The sequence below is a fragment of the Schistocerca nitens genome, chromosome 11 (genome assembly GCF_023898315.1).
Source record: "Schistocerca nitens isolate TAMUIC-IGC-003100 chromosome 11, iqSchNite1.1, whole genome shotgun sequence".
Classification (NCBI taxonomy): domain Eukaryota; kingdom Metazoa; phylum Arthropoda; class Insecta; order Orthoptera; family Acrididae; genus Schistocerca; species Schistocerca nitens.
Window position 1 is genome coordinate 103,449,546 of NC_064624.1, and position 21,559 is coordinate 103,471,104.

Consider the following 21,559-nt stretch of genomic DNA (forward strand, 5'->3'; position numbering starts at 1 on the left):
CTTTCTCCTTCATACGTACAATTGCATCTGGGCAGATAACATGGGTGAAGCCGCTGTCATATCCACAGCTGAGCCCAGTAAGGACAAACACCTTCCTTCTAGCTACCACCCCATTTCTCTCAGTGGCCGTGTTTGCGAGGCGATTGAACATACGAGTCACGCCTGACTGGTACGGTGGCTCGAGTCTCACAATGTACTAACCACTGCGTAATGTAGATTTCTGGCACACAGTTCTACAGTAGACTTTGTCGACCCAGGTTACGAACAGTTTTGTGGGAAATTCCAGACTGTGTCCACGGTTTTTGATCTGGAGAAAGCCTACTACACCTGCTGGAAGACTGGTATCCTCTGCACTCTTTACACGTTGGGCCTCTGAGGCCGCCTGCCCCACTTCGTTCAGGAATTTTTAAAAGACAAATTTTTCAAGGTACGTTTGGGTTCTGCCTTGTCGGACACTTTTATCCAGGAAAATGGTGTGCCTCAGCATTCTGTCCCAAACGTCATCCTCTCTCCTATTGCCATTAACCATATAATGGCCTACCTTCCACGGGGCATCTTTGGCTCCCATTTCGTTGACGATTTTGCGGGCTATGGCAGTTCTCCACAGACTTGTTTCATCGAGTGGAGTCTTCAGCGATATCGGGATTGTCTTTACTCGTGGAGTATCGACGGTGGCTTTCGATTTTCCACTGATAAACACATTTGTATGAATTTCCTTTTGGCACGATGGGTTTCTTCCACCGTCTTTACATCTCGGACCTGCCACTCTTCCATTTGCTGGGCCGTCTGCTGTGCCGGTCGCCCTCAGCAGTACTTCCTGGAGAGTGGATCGGACCAGCCTCCTCTGTTTGTACCGGTCCCTCGTCCATTTGAAACTAGACTGTGGGTGTTTCGTTTATGCATATGCACGTCCGTCCGTCTTACATCATCTAAGTACAATCCACCATCGTGGCATCTGTTTGCTCACTGGTGCCTGTTACGTACACTAGCCCAGTTGAGATTTGGTATGCAGAAGATGCCGAACTACCGCTATCACACCGACATAATATTCTCCTCGGCAGATATTTGCGCCTCTCATCTGGCATGCCTGGAATATTCCTGTATGCCTGACTTGATGCTGGTTCTGGAAACTGTTTAAGTAGATTCCCACAGGACTGTTTGCATGTATTTTCGGGCATCTGCTAGACCAGGTTCATCCTGTGGCCATAGGTGTTGCCTTCTTTGTATACATTCAGTATCCCCTGCTAGTATTATAAGGAAGATTCGAGTCTGCCACCTGAATATTGAAGGCATAAGTAGAGCCAAATGCATGTACTTGCATAAAGTTTTAACAATGAACGACATTGACATAGTCGCAATTCAGGAGACCCATACTGAAGATGACGAGCAGCTAAGATCAAGGGGCATAATATCTGGCTATGATGTAATAGGCGCCACACACCACAGACATTATGGCACGGCAACATACGTCAGGAGAGATATCGAAGAAGTGGCTCTCGTATCAACATCTACCACAAACGAGATTCACGAAGTCATTATAAAAGTGGGTGAAGTCACAATAAATAATATATACAAGCCTCCAGGGCAATTGTGGCCCCCACAAGCCCTTCAAATCCTGCCTCACCCAGCAATATACGTGGGTGACTTTAATAGCCACCATGAACTGTGGAAATACCGAATATCTGACCAAAACGGCGAAGACCTGGTGAAATGGACAGAAGATCATAATACTCAACTAATCTTTGACTCCAAAGACTGAGGTACATTTGAATCAGCCGCTTGGCTAACTGAGACCTGCCCTGACCTCAGTTTTGTTACAACTGACAAGAACAACAAACCCCTGCCGGTCTCTCGCAGGGTACTTGAGGATTTCCCCCACTCTCAGCATCGTCCAGTGCTCTTAGAAATAGGTCTTACTATTCCCCTGATATCCTCTTATCCTCGTCCTAGATGGAACTTTGGGAGGGCAGATTGGGCTGCTTTCTCGGAGAAACTTGATAAATGCCTTGGATGGATACCGCCAACGTATAAGAACTACGAAAGATTTGTTGGAGCTGTCATCAGCTCAGCTAAAGTTAGTATGCCCAGAGGATTCAGAAACGAATATGTGCCAGGATGGAGCGAGGAAAGTGAACGGCTTTATAAACAGTTTCTGGACAATGGGGATAAAGAAATTGCAGATGATCTATTACATAGCCTAGATGCGGCCAGGCGTGCTAAGTGGATGGAGACCGTGGAACAAATGGATTTTACAAGATCAAGCAGAAGGGCGTGGTCTTTGCTTCGGAGACTTGGAGGTGGAGGTAAAAATCTGCGAATGACCAGCGCTATGTCCCCAAATACAGTTGCGGTTCACATCAGCAAGACGTCCAGGGCCCCAAAGGAACGAGCCCATACTATAAAAATTAAAAAGGAGCTTAAAGAGCTAAAATCGACAGCAGAGAACAATACATCTTATTCCCAACCCTTTTCAGTCGAAGAGTTAAATATGGCCCTGAACGATATAAAACCAGGAAAGGCCCCAGGGTTCGATGGGATTCACCCAGAATTTCTGCTCCACTGTGGTAAATTTGCAAGATTATGGCTTGCACGATTCTTCTCTAACGTGTTGCAAACTGGAAAAATTCCGCACACTCTCAAAAAGGCTGAAATTGTTGCCATATTAAAACCGGGCAAACCGAGTGACCAACCTCAGAGCTACCGCCCAATCGCCTTACTCAGCATGATCTATAAATTACTGGAGAGACTTATGTACAACAGAATGAGCGAAGTCATCCTGGAGGCTGTACCGGTAGAACAGGCGGGCTTCCGGCCGAAAAGAAGCTGCACGGATCAGGTCCTCGCTCTAACAACCTACATCGAGGCGGGCTTCCAAAGACAGCAAAAAACATCAGTGGTATTTGTCGACCTGACGGCGGCGTTCGACACTGTCTGGAGACAGGGCCTGATTTATAAGCTCCTCCGCATTGTGCCATGTCTAAAAACGGCTAACCTTATCGACGAAATGCTCTGCAATAGACCATTCCAGGTTGTCATCGGTAACAACAGAAGTAAATTCATGAAACTTAATAATGGCCTGCCCCAAGGTTCAGTACTGGCTCCACTGCTTTTCAGCATGTATATAGCCGATATGCCTAGGACGAGATCCAAAATGTTCGGATATGCGGACGACTGGGCATTGGCCACACAACACCGAGTGATGGAGGAAACTGAGATCACACTATCCAGCGATTTGACCACTCTAGGAAAATACTTCCGTGACTGGAGGCTCCAACCCAGCCCATCCAAAACAGAGGCCACTTGTTTCCACCTGAATAACAAATTAGCAAACAAAGAGCTCAAGATCCGCTTTGATGGCGGCATTCTTCCATATAATAGAACACCAAAGTATCTGGGCGTGACACTCGATAGAACATTGAGCTATAAACAACACCTTGTAAACACTGCTGAAAAAGTCAGAACTAGAAACAACATTGTCCAAAAGCTTTGTGGCACTAGTTGGGGGTCCACTGCCTCCGTTCTGCGTAGCTCTGCACTAGGACTTGTCTATTCTGCAGCAGAGTACTGTTCCCCAATATGGTTAAATAGTGCTCACATCGAGAAGGTGGATGCAGTCTGGAACCAAACGATGAGGATTATCTCTGGAACGATCAGGTCAACTCCTGTCCAATGGCTGCCTGTATCGAGCCATATCCCGCCGCCACATTTGCGCAGAGAACACGCACTTGTCAGGGAGTGTCGAAAAATCCAAAATAGCCCAGATCTTCCTATCCACACCCTGAGTAATGGAATTGAGCAAAAGAGATTGAAATCCAGACACCCCCCTCTCGCAAGTGCCAAAGATCTGGTAAAGAACGCTTTTATTCTTGAGGACCGCTGGAGAGAAGAATGGGAGGAAAAGACACCGCCTCAGGTTAACACCTTATTGGGAACATCTAACAGACCTCGGGGCTTTGATTTGCCCCGCAAAATCTGGTCTACCCTTAACAGGATCAGGACGAGCCACGGCCGTTGTGCGGACTCCCTGTACAAATGGAGCACAGTGCCATCACCACAGTGCGACTGCGGCGCTGACAGGCAGACAATTCACCACATCGTGGTAGAATGCCCTCTGAGGGCCTACCCTGGGCCAACAAGGGACTTCATGGATGCGACTAACAGTGCAATCGATTATATTTCTAACCTAGATGTTTGTTTGTGATATTGTAACTGTTTTGTGTGTTATGTAATTTTAGATTTTTCATACGTGATTTGTACTTGCCATACGCTAAATAAAAAATAAAATCAATAAATTATAAGGAACAGTAACGTGCAATAATGTTACTACCAAAAAGTTTAATAGGTAACCAAACAAAAATTACAAATGAGCTTACATGTTTTACCTACTTTTTGTCAAAGTCACCATTTGTATTCGACACATTTCTCCCAGTGCAGTACCAGTTTCAGGATGCCTTGTTCCTAGAAGTCCATTTGGTTGGAGTACAGTCATCTGCAGACTGCCGATTTCGCTTCCGCATTTGTCACAAAGTGTTGGCCAGCGAGTAGTTTCTTCACGGAACAAAACAGATGAAATTTGACGGTACAAGGTCTGGACTTAATAGTGAATGCTGGCGCACTTCCCATCCAAATTTCGTAATTTTCTCACAAACGTCAACGTGGGGGCGAGCACTGTCACAGAGAAGTTCGACACTGTCGACGCTAATGTTTTGGCATTTGTCACGGAGGACAGGATGCAACGTAATCAAAATTTTAGTGCAAGCTGCAGCATTCACAGTGCTCATTTTCATTAAGTCCACCAATAACACATCATGCGTATCCCAGAACACTACGACAAGCACTTCCCTAGTAGATTGAGCCACTTTCAATTTTTTTCATACTGGAGAACTGGCACGTTTCCATTCCGTATAGGCCCGGCCAGTTTCAGGCACGTAGTGGTATGCTCACGACTCTTCACCAGTGACGTTTCATTTAAAAAAGTCGTGCCCTCCTGTGGCGTAACACATTGAGTCGAGCCTGTTATCGTTTGCTGGCCCTTGTGGTTGTCTGTCAGTACCTAGGCACCCAGTGAGCACTAATTTCACAAAATTTCAATGTGACACGAACAGTATCGTACACTGCACCGTAGGAAATATTGAACTGCTGTGATAAGATTCGCAGTTGCAAATGCCAGTCGTTCGAAACTGCTGCCTCGATGGCTCCACCGTTTTGCTAGGTTGCAGCATTCCCGGCTGCCTACGGTGTGGCAAATGACTACGGTTGACACGGCCCTCTCAGAAGAATGCACACCACCTGGAGACGTTGCTACGTTCCATACAGTTGTCCCTATACACGCCGTGCCTGTCCCTGTGAATGTCACTCAGTTTATACTCCTTGGGCCACAAATATCAAACTACAGTTTGCTGCACTTCACAGGTTGACGACAGTAACGTGCACACTGTGTGTGTTTCACAGTTAGGGCCTCTCTCCCTAGACCTGTACGTGAAAGCAAAATACCCTTTGTAGCACAAACTTCAAACCGTATCAGAATGGCAGCAGAGTGTCTGCCGATATGAAGTTTCCTGGCAAATTAAAACTGTGTGCCGGACCGAGACTCGAACTCGGGACCTTTGCCTTTCGCGGGCAAGTGCTCTACCATTTGAGCTACCCGAGCACGACCCATGCCCCGTGAACCGTCCTCACAGCTTTAAATCTGCCAGTATCTCATCTCCTACCTTCCAAACTTCACAGAAGCTCTCCTGGAAGAAAGGATACTGCGGTGACACAGCCTGGGGAATGTTTCGAGGTCCCGAGTTCGAGTCTCAGTCCGTCGTACAGTTTTAATCTGTCAGGAAGTTTCATTCAAACCGTATTGTTTTGAAATTTCAACATTCCAGCTGCAAAACAAGGGGAGGAAAAAAAAATTACTGTGCATTACTTTGTGCACTTGCGCCATATTTGGTAAAGGTCCCACACGCTTGAGCAGTATTCTACAATGGGCTGCACAAGTGTTATGTAAGCAATCTCCTTGGTAGACCGACTGCATTTTCCAAGTAACCTACCAGTGAACCAGAGTTTGCCACCTGCTGTACTTATTACTGAGCCTGTCTGACACTTTTATTTCATATCCCTACACATTGTTACATCCAGGTATTTGTACAAGTTGACCAGTTCTAATTGTGACTCATTGATACTGTAATTTCTGCATTTCTGGAAGTGCTCAGTTTTACATTTAAAGTGAGCTGCCAATGTATGCTCCATTTTGAAATCCTGTCAAAGTTTGACTGTGTAATTTTGCAGATTTTTCCACACAACACATCATTACAGGAAAATGTATAGTCTACAAATAGCCTGAGGTTGCTATTAATATTGTATACCAGGTCTAATTAATACACAGCATGTTTCAAAAGTCTGGGAACACTTTACAAACTTTATTGTTGCTGAATGAGTGGCGTTACAAAATAAAATTACACATAATGTGAGAGACTAAACTTCCAAGTTTTTTCAGCAATCTTTACTTCATGTCCACTCAATGTGGGAACCACGTGTGATCCTACAAACGTCGACACAATAATCGCAGTCTTGCTGTACGAGGGCCAGTGTGTCTTTAGAGACTGTGGCTGTCATTGGTTCAGTTATCCTTTTCTATTGCACAACATCACACAGTACGTACAGATCCTTTACATAACTTCATAAAAACAAATCACAAGGGTGATATGCAGGGACCTAGGAGTCCATTTTAGCACACATTGGTCTGTTGCTCCACCACGACCAATCTGACGATTGGGTAGCACTGTGTTCAGATATATCCTAACAGCACGGTCAAACTGTGTGGGTGCACCATCTAACTGAAGGACGAAGTACTTTGATTCTGTTTGCAGCAGCGGCATAAACCAGTTCGGCTACATCTGAAGGAAGTACACTCCAGTATCAGTAGGTTCTTCAAAGAAGAAAGACCCATAAAGTTTTTTGAGAGACACGGCACATAAAACATCCACCTTCAGAGAATTTCACTTGTGTTCAACAGTGTTATGCGGGTTTTCTGTTCTCCGAATCCTAAAATTGTGCCCAATTACTGTGCCATTTGTATGAAATGTTGCCTCATCTTAAAAAAATTATCGAATTCACGAAAACTGTCATCTTTCACATGCAGCGTACAGTAAAACTCGAATTGCCGGTCTTCGTCTTTAGGATATAACTTCTGCACTAATTATAATCTGTACGGTTTCGTGTTTAATTTTTACGCAAAACACACCACACGGTCGTCACTGACATTTTCGATTCACGTGAAGCTCCGCGTAGAGATTTTGTCGGACTCCTCGTGAGAGCTCTCTTACTCTTTCAATGTCATTTGCATTCGTCTCTGGCTGACCACTTCTGTTGTGCAAATACCCCTTTTGAATGAACACTACGTGCCAACTGTAGATTGCCTTTCTGGTTGGTGCTACTTTCCTGTACTTCATCCTGAATTTTCATTGGACATCCATTGCACTCTTCGTTTCATCAAACTGTAGCACACAGAAAGCCTTCTCAGCTGCAGAAAGCACCGTGTCGAATACAGTACCACGTAGTGACCCTACGTGGAATTAGGCGTCACGTGTACAATGAGAAAAATAACTTGAAAGTTTACTTTTTCGAATAGTGTATGTTGCTACTTTTTATTGCTACTTATTTGGCAACAATAAATTTTTTAAAGTGTTTCTGGACATTTGCAACACACTGTTAGACACACACAATAAACTCTGATTCCCTGAGCCCCATCCAGAGACTCAGTGATCCGTATCCGGTTCATCCTTTTGTGCACCGGATCTGACGCTCTCTTCGGCAGCTGGCGGACGACGGTTCTCCGGTTACCTTTGTGTGGGTTCCGGGCCGTGTCGGTATCCCTGGGAACGGAGCTGCAGGTGCCGCGTCCGAGGCTGCGGCCCTCCGGCCTCGGACAGCTTCTTGTCGTGTGTCTTCGTCTGATTTTAGCGGGGTTATTTGTCAGTGCATTTTATTGCTGTGGTGTGCCGATTGGGCTACACTTACTGAAAACGAGCTTCGGGCCTCGAAACCTCTCCCCATGGCTCGGACGACCTCTTCGCGCCCTTCTTGGCGGGAGGAGGTCGTTTTGGCCCGGTTACGAATTGGACACTGCCGGTTCGGCCACCGCCGTCTGCTGACGGCTGCGCCGGCACCGTTCTGCCCGTGTGGGCAATTGCTGACGGTACGCCACATTTTAATGTCCTGTCCGAATTTTAATACACTGCACGTTGATCTTGGCCTGCCGTGTACTCTGGATGACATTTTAGCCGATGGCCCGGGAGCAGCTGCTCGTGTTCTTCATTTTATCCACTTGACGACCCTGTCTAAAGACATTTGATTATGCTGTTTTCTCTTAGTCCCTTGCCTGTTAATGTGCCTTTTATAGTGTTGTCCTTTTTAGTTGCTGTTTTAACATTGTGCCTCGCAGTGCATTCATAATTTAGTGTGGGCGCTAATGACCACTGAAGTTGTGCGCCCTAAAAAAAAAAAAATAAATAAAAAAAATGGAAGGTACCTGTAGTTATTTATGCAACTGTAAAAACAGACAGCCGTGTGAGATAACACACTGTGTGCCACCTACCTAGAAATCCCCAGTCCAATCACAAATTTAAATTGGTAACCAACTGTTACCTTAATTTCACTAATAAGCAGATACGAGGGAGAGTGAAGGTCCACTCGGCTGCCACAGGTGCCGCCTTCCCAGCACCAACACGGCCACCGCCGCACCGGCTCGTCGGTGTCGCTGGGCGCGAACGCGACCCCACAGGCCGGGGGCTCCGGCAGTGGATCGCACTCCCCCCAGCAGCACCCGCAGTCGCATCCGCATCCGCAGCCGGAGCTGGAGCCGCTCTTCTTCGACCTGGAGGTCACCATGGAGGGGGGCAACCTGTGCCGCGACCTCGTCTGCACCGACCCGGAGTACGAGAAGCGTGAGTCACCGTGCCTCTGATACTTTACCGTTTCACCTTCTGTGACATTGCGTTAAGTGCCACTCGCCAGATTGCAGAGTAGCAGTAGGAACAGATGAGTGAAAACAATCGATTTGGTGAGTTGCCGGAGAACGGTCGACTCGTTCGGTTATGGTTTTACGAATGAACTGAACTACCGGTTAATTCTTTTGAGTGAAACCAGTCCACATTAACAGGCCAATGAAAACAGTCAACTGCATTGATAATAGTTTCATGTAGTGGTTAAATAGTTATTATCTAAATCCTTTTGAGTGACAACAGTTTGTGAGAGCAATTGAATGAAAAAATTGGTACACTCTGTAGTTTTCCTTATTGACTGAATTATTCACACTTTCTTTCCAAGCGAAAGCAGTCTGTAGTGTTTCTATCAGTTCTGCTCGGCAATCTGAATGTAGTTCATAGATGGTTTCCTTCACTCACCTGGGCGAAAGTTGGGCCGGTTGACCATCTGTAGAATGTTAACAAATACTGACTAATATTATTTGTGACAAAATACTTCCCCAAAAGTAGCAGTATATGCTTGAAGAGCAGGTGATTGTCATCGAACAATTACACTGCTTGGCAGTTTCTAAGGAACAGAGACATTTTTCGATGGAGATAATCACAGGCAATGGTGGGTGACACAAAACACAGTACGTACATAATACAAGATGAAGTGTTGTATTTATAACAAAAAAAGGTACAGTTTTCACCGTACTGGAAAGCAGGATAACACACAAAGGATGATATCGGACACTTACAAGGGAACCTCCCCATCGCACTCCCCTCGGATTTAGTTATAAGTTGGCACAGTGGATAGGCCTCGAAAAACGGAACACAGATCAATCGAGAAAACAGGAAGAAGTTGTGTGGAACTATGAAAAAAAAAAAAAAAAAAAAAAAAAAGCAAAATATACAAACTGAGTAGTCCACGCACAAGATAGGGAACATCAAGGATAATGTGAGCTCAGGAGTGCTGTGCTCCCATGGTTAGTGCGAGGAGCTGCGGAACGAGAAGTTCTTGGTTCAAGTCTTCCCTCAAGTGAAAAGTTTACTTTCTTTATTTTCGCAAAGTTATGATCTGTCCGTTCGGTCATTGACGTCTCTGTTCACTGTAATAAGTTTAGTGTCTGTGTTTCGCGACCGCACCGCAAAACCGTGCGATTAGTAGACGAAAGGACGTGCCTCTCCAACAGGAACCGAAAACATTTGATCGCAAGGTCATAGGTCAACCGATTCCTCCACAGGAAAACACGTCTGATACATCCTATACGAGGCGGGTGACGGCATGTGCGTCAAATGACAGGAATATGTTGTCGACCCACCTAAATTGTACACTTGGCGAATGGGTAAAAAGATTTTCTACCTTGCCCGATTTACGTTTTCTTATGGATGTGATAATCACTCCCAAAAAAGTGATGAAAACATAAGAGTTTGTCACATAACCTACAACAGTTTCTGTCAAAACATATGTTTTTAACGCTTTCAAATTTTTCCGTGTGTAGACTGTCAAATCCTGCATATGTCCAAGCAAATCTGAACATGTCCTGGAATTTTGGAGAGCGAAGTTGATTATGTGTGAGTGCCTGAACTTTGACAATTGACACACGATCACGTAAACAATACTACTCTGTGAATCTGTGGAGCTTCACAAAATAATTGTCTGAAAATAAAAAATTAAACTTTTCACTCGAGGGAAGACTTGAACCGAGGACCTCTTGTTCCACAGCTGCTCTCGCTGACCGTGGTGCTCCTGATCTCACATTATCCTTGATGTTGCCTATCTTGCGCATGGACTACTTAATTTGTATATTTTGCTTATTTTTTTCATAGTTCCACACAACTTCATCCTGTTTTCTCGAGTGAGCTGTGTTGAGTTTTTCAAGGCCTATCCACTGTGCCAACTTATAATTAAATCTGAGGGGGGTGCGATGGGGAGGTTCCCTTGTTAGCAAGGAATATGCCCTCGTCAGGCACTAATGACCCTTTTTGCACGTGTTATTCGTGCTGGCTGTGAAACTGTTCAGGACCCATCGGGGAGGATATTGTCTCACTCGTCTCGCGAGGCATTTTCAGTTCTCGTACATTTCAGGGAGGGACTGTCCATCGAGAGATGCATCTACCGAGAGCATCATCCGAGGTGCGTTCTGTAGGGTTTGGGTTCGAGGAGTACACAGACCTTTCCGCACACACGGTATCTTCACTTTCTAGTGTGTCACACATCAGCAGACCTTTGTGGGCAGGCACTGTCATCCACAGACAGAAGTCAGGACGTGCCAGCCCCTAAATGGCAGGGAGGATACAAAATAATCTCCATGCAATACTGCTCAGCTGTAACAGTACCTCACGTAAACGTTCAATGGTCCATCAATATTCTGTGGCGTGTAACGTATTCCCCTCTCCCCCCCCACATTAACTGGTGGCTAGAATCACTTCCCACACTCGAGCGATATTTGTCACAGGACATCCCTCTGGACCACCGTCCTCGACCCGGACCGACCATTCCGTAGCTCGTGGTCTAGTGGCTCGTGTTGCTGCCTCTGGATCGCGGCTCCCGGGTTCGATTCCTGGCCGGGTTGGGGATTTTCTCTGCCCGGAGACTGGGTGTTTGTGTTGTCCTCATCATTTCGTCCTCATCATTATTTGTGGCAGTGGCATTGGATTGTGAAAAAAATGGACTGCATAAAAATTAGGACTTCGTATGGGTGCTGATGACTGCAGTTGAGCGCCCCACAAACAGAATGTCATCGTAATCGTCTTGGCTCCCTACCCCAAAGAACTCTTTCTTGGCGACAGTGTGGTTGAAATGGGATGCATTTGGCAGGCTGCTGAGCATACAAACCAACTTGATTTAATAACTGGAAAATGGTTCTGGTATACACATGAATACCAGTAGCGGTTGCAGGGTCTGTAATGATCTGCTTAGAAGTGACACTCTGTGATCAAAAGTATCCGGACACACCCAAAAACATATGTTTTTCATATTAGGTGCATTGTGCCGCCACCTACTGCCAGGTACTCGATATCAGCAACCTCAGTAGTCATTAGACATCTTGAGAGAACAGACTGCAGCGCCCGCGGAACTAGCGGACTTCGAATGTGGTCAGGTGATTGGGTGTCACTTGTCATACATCTGTAGGCAAGATTTCTACACTCCTAAACATCCCTAGGTCCACTGTTTTCGATTGTGATAGTGAAGTGGAAATGTGAAGGGAAACACGGCCCAAAAGCGTACAGGCCGACCTCGTGTGTTGACTGACAGAGACCCCCGACTGTTGAAGAGGGTTGTAATGTGTAATAGGCAGACATCTATCCAGACCACGACACAGGAATTCCAAACTGCATCAGAATCCACCGCAAATACTATGACAGTTACACGGGAGGTGAGAAAACTTGGATTTCATGGTCGAGCGGCTGCTCATAAGCCACACATCACGCCGGTAAATGCCTAATGACACGTCGCTCAGTGTAATGAGCGTAAACATTGGACGACTGAACAGTGGAAAAAGTTGTGTGGAGTGGCGAATCATGCTCCACAATGTGGCGATCCAATAGCAGGGTGTGGATATGGCGAATGCCCGGCGAATGCCATCTGCCAGTGTGTGTAGTGCCAGCAGTAAAATTCAGAGGCAGTGGTGTTATGGTGTGGTCATGTTTTTTGTGGAGGGGGCTTGCACTCCTTGTTTTGGATGGCACTATCATAACAATCAGGGATATATGCTCTGGGCTTCGATTTTTTTTTGGGGGGGGGGGGGGTTCCAAATTCATATTCTTGAGGGAAAAATCTTCTTTTACAAAGTGCCTAGCATCCAGGGCATGTTGGTCTATCGATTATTCATTTGATTTTTAAGCATATCCTTGTTGATTTTTGAACACATTCTAAGTTGATTTCTGAATGAATCATCAGTTCATTTTTGATTGCGTGCATAGTGTAAGTGTATCGCTTATTGCAGAAACCACGTAATTATGCTTTTCCAGGTTGTTGGGAAATTAAAAAAAAACTGAGTAGCATTGTAAGTTGAAGTCTGATCTCTTTCTAATATTTTTGAACGAACCTTTAAGGTGCTAGAAATATGTACAAAACACGAAATAATTTTAAAGAAATTTACTATGCTATAAACAATTTTTTAAAATATTGCACTTAGGTTGTTTCTGCGTTTCTGAAATAAACCACTTTTCCTAATAATTCCTGTAGCAATAATATAGAAACAGACAGGTAAATTGATTAATCTTTGCATGTTTTAAGATGAAAGATTAAGTAAATAACACCACACTATTTATAAAAATGTAACAGGCACACATTAGTGACCCACAAAATACAAATTTGTACAGTAAATGCCTTTCTGGCTTTATTCAGCCTCTGGCATGTCTTCGACCATTTCGTTCTCGGTTATTGGCCATTTAATGATGCTGTCAAAATTCTTCATAACCAACAATGTAGTCCATTAATTTTATCAGCTAATAAAGTTGGTTTTTTTTTTTTTTTTTTTTTTTTTTTTTTTTTTTTTTTTTTTTGGAACCAAAAATCAAAAATTACATTGTGCAAAACCCAGTAAGTCTTCGTAATGCTATGAAATATTGGTTTTACTTGCTCACTAATTTGACATCTGAGTAATAACATTACTGTAATAAACGTACCTTTCCCAAGGGATAAGCCTTCTCATAAGGTAGTTCAGGTGAGCTGTCAGTTTTCAATACAGTGAAAGTAGATGAAAATCCTCCAATAAACACCTTTGCCACAACGTCTCCTTGAGTATCCTTAGAGTACTGAAACTGTTTGTCACTAGATACTCTGAATGACTCCTTATGTTCTCTCGGTACATCCCTGCCTGATGTTTCATCAGAGTTTGTAGTTTTCTTGTATGGCGTAGGCCACCAACGTTTAAAATTTAAATCATCATCCGAGGTAAGATGATAAACAGAAAAACGTCGGGATGCACTTGCCCTAAACATGAGTGCAGAATACTGATGTGGAGTATAAATTTCATTCACCTTCCTGAAGAGCTGTTTAATACTTCCAAAATCCCTGCATTATGGCGAAAAAGTGAGTTCACGGACTGAAAGTTATGTATAATTGTCTCAAACCGACTTCTGTCACAGAGATTCGATAAGAATCGCCCAACTGTGTGATTCTTATTTTGGGCCGTTGGCCCATCACAAAACAATATGAGGTGCTTGACATCTGATGAAATTTCAGTGTCATAGTAATGTAGCAGCATAGAACAGACTTCATCTGGACCTTTGTGGAGGTTGAGGCCTGGTGGGTAACGGGAAGAGAGGATATATTGAAGGGCAAGTTCCCATCCCCGGAGTTATGATAGGTTGGTGTTAGTGGGAAATAACCAGATACCCCGGACGATGTAACACTGTGCCGAGATGTGCTGGCCGTGCACCGAGGCATGTTTAGCCACAGGGTGATCCTCATTACCAACAAACACTGTCTGCCTGTGTCCGTTCATGCGAATGGACAGTTTGTTGCTGGTCATTCCCACATAGAAAGCTTCACAGTGTAGGCAGGTTAGTTGGTAAATCACGTGGCTCTGCCTTTGATCGTGTACACCTTCCGGGTTACAGGACTGGAGTAGGTGATGGTGGGAGGGTGCACGGGACAGGTTTTACACCGGGGGCAGTTACAAGGGTAGGAGCCAGAGGGTAGGGAAGGTGGTTTGGGGATTTCATAGGGATGAACTAACAGATTACGAAGGTTAGGTGGACGACGGAAAGACACCCTTGGTGGAGTGGGGAGGATTTCGTGAAGGACGGATCTCATTTCAGGCCAGGATTTGAGGAAGTTGTATCCCTGCTGGAGAGCCACATTCAGAGTCTGATCCAGTCCCGGAAAGTATCCTGTCACAAGTGGGGCACTTTTGTGGTTCTTCTGTGGGAGGTTCTGGGTTTGAGGGGATGAGGAAGTAGCACTGGTTATTTGCTTCTGTACCAGGTCGGGAGGGTAGTTGTGGGATGCGAAAGCTGTTTTTACGTTGTTGGTGTAATGGTCCAGGGATTCGGAACTGGAGCAGATTCGTTTGCCACGAAGACCTAGGCTGTAGGGAAGGGACTGTTTGATATGGAATGGGTGGCAGCTGTCATAATGGAGGTACTGTTGCTTGTTGGTGGGTTTGATGTGGACGGATGTGTGAAGCTGGCCATTGGACAGATGGATTTCAACGTCAAGGAAAGTGGCATGGGATTTGGAGTAGGACCTGGTGAATCTGATGGAACCAAAGGAGTTGAGGTTGGATAGGAAATTCTGAAGTTGTTCTTCCCTGTGAGTCCAGATCATGAAGATGTCATCAATAAATCTGTACCAAACTTTGGGTTGGCAGGCCTGGGTAACCAAGAAGGCTTCCTCTAAGCGACCCATAAATAGGTTGGCATACGAGGGGGCCATCCTGGTACCCATGGCTGTTCCCTTTAATTGTTGGTATGTCTGGCCTTCAAAAGTGAAGACGTTGTGAATCAGGATGAAGCTGGCTAAGGTAATGAGGAAAGAGGTTTTAGGTAGGGTGGCAGGTGATTGGCGTGAAAGGAAGTGCTCCATCACAGCCAGGCCCTAGACGTGTGGAATATTTGTGTATAAGGAAGTGGCATCAATGGTTATAAGGATGGTTTCCGGGGGTAACAGATTGGGTAAGGATTCCAGGCGTTCGAGAAAGTGGTTGGTGTCTTTGATGAAGGATGGGAGACTGCATGTAATGGGTTGAAGGTGTTGATCTACGTAGGCAGAGATACATTCTGTGGGGGCTTGGTAACCAGCTACAATGGGGCGGCCGGGATGATTGGGTTTGCGAATTTTAGGAAGTAGGAAGAAGGTAGGGGTGCGGGGTGTCGGTGGGGTCAGGAGGTCGATGGAGTCCGGTGAAAGGTTTTGTAGGGGGCCTAAGGTTCTGAGGATTCCTTGAAGCTCCACCTGGATATCAGGAATGGGATTACCTTGGCAAACTTTGTATGTAGTGTTGTCTGAAAGCTGACGCAGTCCCTCAGCCACATACTCCCGACGATCAAGTACCACGGTCGTGGAATCCTTGTCCGCCGGAAGAAGGACGATGAATCGGTCAGCCTTCAGATCACGGATAGCCTGGGCTTCAGCAGTGGTGATGTTGGGAGTAGGATTAAGGTTTTTCAAGAAGGATTGAGAGGCAAGACTGGAAGTGAGAAATTCCTGGAAGGTTTGGAGAGGGTAATTTTGAGGAAGAGGAGGTGGGTCACGCTGTGACGGAGGACGGAACTGTTCCAGGTAGGGTTCAATTTGGATAGTGTCTTGGGGAGTTGGATCGTTAGGAGTAGGATTAGGATTATTTTTCTTCGTGGCAAAGTGATATTTCCAGCAGAGAGTACGAGTGAAGGACAGTAAATCTTTGACAAGGGCTGTTTGGTTGAATCTGGGAGTGGGGCTGAAGGTGAGGCCTTTGGATAGGACAGAGGTTTCGGATTGGGAGAGAGGTTTGGAGGAAAGGTTAACTACTGAATTAGGGTGTTGTGGTTCCAGATTGTGTTGATTGGAATTTTGAAGTTTTGTGGGGAGTGGAGCTGGAAGTGGGAGATTGAGTAGATGGGAGAGACTGGGTCTGTGTGCTAATTTCAAGTTGCTGGTGCTCATACCTCACCTGGCATTCAACATCATCTTTGCCTCTGTACTTCCGCCGCGACTGACATCTCTGCCCAAACTCTTTGCCTTTACAAATGTCTGCTTATATATATATATATATATATATATATATATATATATATATATATATATATATATATATATATATATATAATGTGTGTGAGTGTGAGTGAGTGAGTGAGTGAGTGAGTGAGTGAGTGAGAGAGAGAGAGAGAAAGAGAGAGAGAGAGTGTGTGTATACCTATCCTTTTTTCTCCCTAAGGTAAGTCTTTCCGCTCCTGGGATTGGAATGACTCCTTACCCGCTCCCTTAAAACCCACATCCTTTCGTCTTTCCCTCTCCTTCCCTCTTTCCTGATGAAGCAACCGTGGGTTGTGATTTGTTTTTTTATACATAAGTCAAATGCCAGTGCCATAGTGTCGTCTTTGTTCTGAGATGCTTCTTTCATAGCTGAATAATATTTTTTGGATCTCCTGTTATGCAAAACCATTTTAGCTGCTACATTCCACTTAGCATTTTCACTCAGATCTTTGTCTTTCAGTTTTACAGATGATCTTTCAGATGTTGAGCAAACATCAACTTGTTGCCTACCAAGTGAATATGAGAAGGTCTCTTTGAAGTATTTGTAGTAGAAACTATACTTAACTCTGTCTTGTAGATGAGGATAATGTAGAATGAACATATAGTACATTTTTACAACCTCAAGTCATGTGTCGAGGTATTTTTAGCTTTGCCTCTATAATGGGTGACTTTCACATCAAACATCTCAATTTGTTTATGAATGCGTACACAAATTTCACCTGAAACACGGTTTTCACTTCTTGACTTCCCCCTCCTCTCCACTGGGCCTTTATTAAGGACAGAACATTTATTGATTCTCTTAATTTTGCTGTCTGAAATGCCAAAAACTTGCAAGAAAACATTTCTACATACTTGAGTTGGAACTCCATTCAGTTTTAAATTGTATTTACAAGAGTGTGATTTTTTGTTGTTACATAATTCATAAATAGGCATGTCAGCATTTTCTTGAATCTCATCTTGACCTTGTTCTTCTATGTTAGGGGTTTTATGCCTACATTTTACTGGCATAACCTCAGCCAATGTTTGCAAGTAGTTGTCTTGAGTGTTTTTACTCTTCAAAGAATAAAAGTTATTCCAGAGTGCCTGTATAGATTCTTCAGTAAGTTTTGAATAACATTTACAGTTACACTTTCAGTTTACAATGCTCGGTGGGGCTTTCTGGGCGACCTCTTTTCCTTTGTGGGACACGTACCTCAGTCCTTGCATTCTAGCTTTCCGGACAACGTTCCAATTGTATTTTTCTCCACGTCTCTTTCCACATTTACGCGTAGGATTAGGTTCATTGTATGAACTGTCAGACGGTTTAAGAAATGCACACTACTTAATAACCACTAAATACACCTATATTTTCACTACAAAAATACACTCGATCACTCCATGTTTATTACCATAACAACAACAACAGACTCAGTAAAAACAAAAGAACAGTCATGAAACACGTAATCCTAACAGGGCCACCAACTGCCATGAGAGGTAGAATGAATTTACTGCAGAAAGAACCTGAGTGATGGTGCTTGGATTCTTTCTGAAATAAACACATTATTTACACAACTCCCTAATAGCAATTCTTATATGGAACATAGGCTGTTTCTGCAATAAACAATGTATTTATCTCCAAATAAACAATGTATTTATCTCCAAATAGTAATATCCCATCAAAATCTCCATTTTGTTAAAAGTGTCGGGTGGTCTCTTAAATAAACGATTTAGTGATGTATCTGCCAGAGGAAACCCTGTCACATCTAGAAATAAATGTACCTGCAGACAAAAGGGGACGCAGTTACACGATCTGAGCGGAATAAAGCTGAACGAGATAATACGAATAGCCAGTTGTTTATGTGGTTGACTCGGTTTGCGAATGATCTACATTGTTATAATTACTAGCAATATCCATAGATTCAGATTACCAGAGCAGAAATAAATGACTAACAGGTAAGAAACAGACAAAAAATTTTTGACCAGTTCGCTACGATAGTAAGTGCCAGTTGTAAAGTCCCCAGCTAGCAGCCACTTGGTTTTATTCTGGGAGTAGTGTGGAAAACGCCTTCTACGAACTCATAATAACGCCTAATCGGAGAATAAGTTCTGACACTGGCAGGAATGTTACAGAATTAGTGATGACAAGATTGTTTGTTAGAATGAGAAAGGAGAATAAACGGAGACATCATACAAATTGTGGAAGAATATGACGATTCCAAATTTATATAAAAATTTCGTAACATTACTGCTGCTGCTGCTTCTATGACTGCTATTACTTTTCGATCTCGTGCTTGAGAAGCTGGAGCGTGTGAATGAAATGTGAAACTATTTCCTAACCTAACACTTTTTGCTCGTAGTAGGTCTAACAGGCATTTTATATTGGTACTTTGTGAATTATATTCTGTCGTATTATAAAAATGACCATTTGTGCGAAAACAGCCTCATTTATTTGGTGTGCGTTACAATTGCTGCAATATTAGACAGGCCTATTTCTTTTTATCTAGCAGCCAGTGACAAAATAGACGTAATCAGATCGAAAAACCACACCAGTCTTGGGTACTACTTGTATTAACAGCTTCTTCAATATCAGACACAGACATTTTGTTTTTTCACGTAGCAAAATGTTTGACGAACTTTTATGGGGTAATAGATTCTTTTGCAGAAAGGAAAGCACGCCATGTAAAGCTGTAGCAAGATTAGTGAGAAAAAAATGCTCAGACTTAAGGAATGAAGAAATATTTACTGTCTTTCTTGTCTTTTTTTTTAAAAACTCTCATAATTGATAGGGTTATTAAAAAAAAGAAAAGGTTAGGGCAGGATGTCAAACCACCCGACTGGTAGCAAGAGAGGCACCACAGGACATTTTAATTTCAGCTGTTGTGAATACAGTTTGATGACATCCATTACAAAATATACATGTTTGAATTCTACAGAGCGAAATACAGTGACGTGTGATAGAAGGATGCTGTGTGAAGAGGTGTGGCACTGCACTTTCGCACATCTCCTCGAACACTTACATTTTGTATATCATATTCTTCAGAAAGATGTGCAGTACAAAATGAACATATTTTTGAAAAGTCGATTTTTTACCATTTTTGGCATCCTACCTCAAACACTCGAGGGAGGGGGCCAGAGGGCCCCAGTATCTACTATTGCCCCAGTTCATAAGTATCGTAGATCCGGGACTGATACACAGAGCAGTCTGAGTTGTAGTGGGGAGGTGGGTAGTCTCCACGTGACCTGTGATTACGTTTAGTGATTTTGCTGTTTCCTCTTCATTTATTGCTCTCACGTCAAATAAAAACACAAATTTCTGTGGCCGGGAGCTATCAAGTGAATTAAAATAGATCCACATAATTAGCGGAAGGCTAAAATATTTTATTAGTTTCAGATTTTATTTTATTTTCACCTTTATGACAGTTAAATATTATTCACCTTGCGGAACAATGAAGTTATTTTTAGAAGGAAGGTTAGCGTTGGCTGTTATATTGATGGTTTATTGACAGCAAAATTGATTCTCAAGCACATAGTGAACATCATGAGTGCTGTCAATAAACCATCAATATTATGGCCAACGCTGACCTTCCTTCTAATTTCACGTATATGGTCGTTGTGCACACAGCACTCTACGGAGTCGCCAATTGGTAAAGTTATTTTTGTCGGTTGGCTAAAGAAATTTGGCTTTTATTAATATTTTCTGCTGAGGCAGTCAGTTTATTTGAAACAAAGGTTAGTTTCAACTGTTTGTTGCATTTCAAGTGCATGTTTTCATCTTCTAGCATGGATGACATAATGTCATAATGAAGAACCAAACTTGAGATAATAACAGTACTGATATTCCAAGAAACTTTGCATCCGAATGTGAACATACGAATGTGCACTTGAAGCTGGATTATGCATTTTAGTATGGTTCACGAAATTCCGATGCTCTTGGAGTATTCTCTGATGTCTTGTTTATTTTATAACATTAGGTATGATCTTTTAATGTTTTACACGTCCGTGCATACAGGCTTCCTAAGTCATGGTAGCTGCGCAAGAGCTACTTGGTATTTTTTGTGATTTCTCCAAAGCCTTTGATTATGTGGATCATGTTACGCATGTAGAAAAACTCGAGTTTTATGGAAGTGATGGTTTTCTACACAGCTCGTTTGAATTGTGCTGAATGCAAAAGGTTGTGCTGAATAATTCAGACAGTGTCAGGAAGGTGGAAAATTTTAGTGGCTGAAGTAAAATCACAAAAGAAGTACCACAGGGTTCAATTTTGAGTACATTCCTGTGACCTTAACATTCTACAAGGACAAGTGATACTTTTTGCAGATGATACTAGTGTTATAATAAATCCTATTAGAGAGGAAGCAACAGAAGAGTTAGTACATGATATTTTCCAAAGAATTCCAGAATGAGTTCGAGTCTCGGTCGGGCACACAGTTTTAACTGCCAGGAAGTTCCAAAGAATTATTAGGTAGCTGTACAAGAAATAGCCATACCAACAGGTGATGTATCACATAAACCGGAGTCAGTAAGTAGGGTAGAATGCTACAAATTTTTGGCTGTACATATTGATGTAAAACAATTAAGTTCAGCTATGTTTGCTCTTCATGTCATTGCTAATCTTGGAAACAAACATATCAACCAGTTGACATATTTTGTGTATTTCCACTGAGTAATATTGTATGGAATAATTTTCTGGGGTAACTCATCACTTAGAAAGTATTGATTCCACAGATGGGCCGACTTGGAGCAGGAGAGGCACCACAGGACATTTTAATTTCCACTATCTATACTGTTACAAATAAATCCATAAAACTTTGCCAGTATGACCAGAAAGGATTCAGGATTCATACTCGTAGCAGTGGAAATTCAAAGAAATAACAAAATAAATTTTTTTAACATGTGGAATTTCATCATTTTTTCACTTACTATTGGCTGCATTTGTTGC

The 21,559-nt window shown here is 43.4% G+C and overlaps 1 protein-coding gene across 3 annotated transcripts in view; it reads left to right on the plus strand.

Moving 5' to 3' along the window:
* Positions 1 to 21,559, plus strand: part of LOC126213133 (sorting nexin-13-like) — a 399,760-nt gene that overhangs the window by 94,437 nt on the left and 283,764 nt on the right. For all 3 annotated transcript variants that reach the window (XM_049940749.1, XM_049940751.1, XM_049940750.1), the window contains exon 6: positions 8,693 to 8,933. In XM_049940749.1, the coding sequence (XP_049796706.1) occupies positions 8,693 to 8,933 (241 nt within the window). The remainder of the gene's footprint in view (positions 1 to 8,692; positions 8,934 to 21,559) is intronic.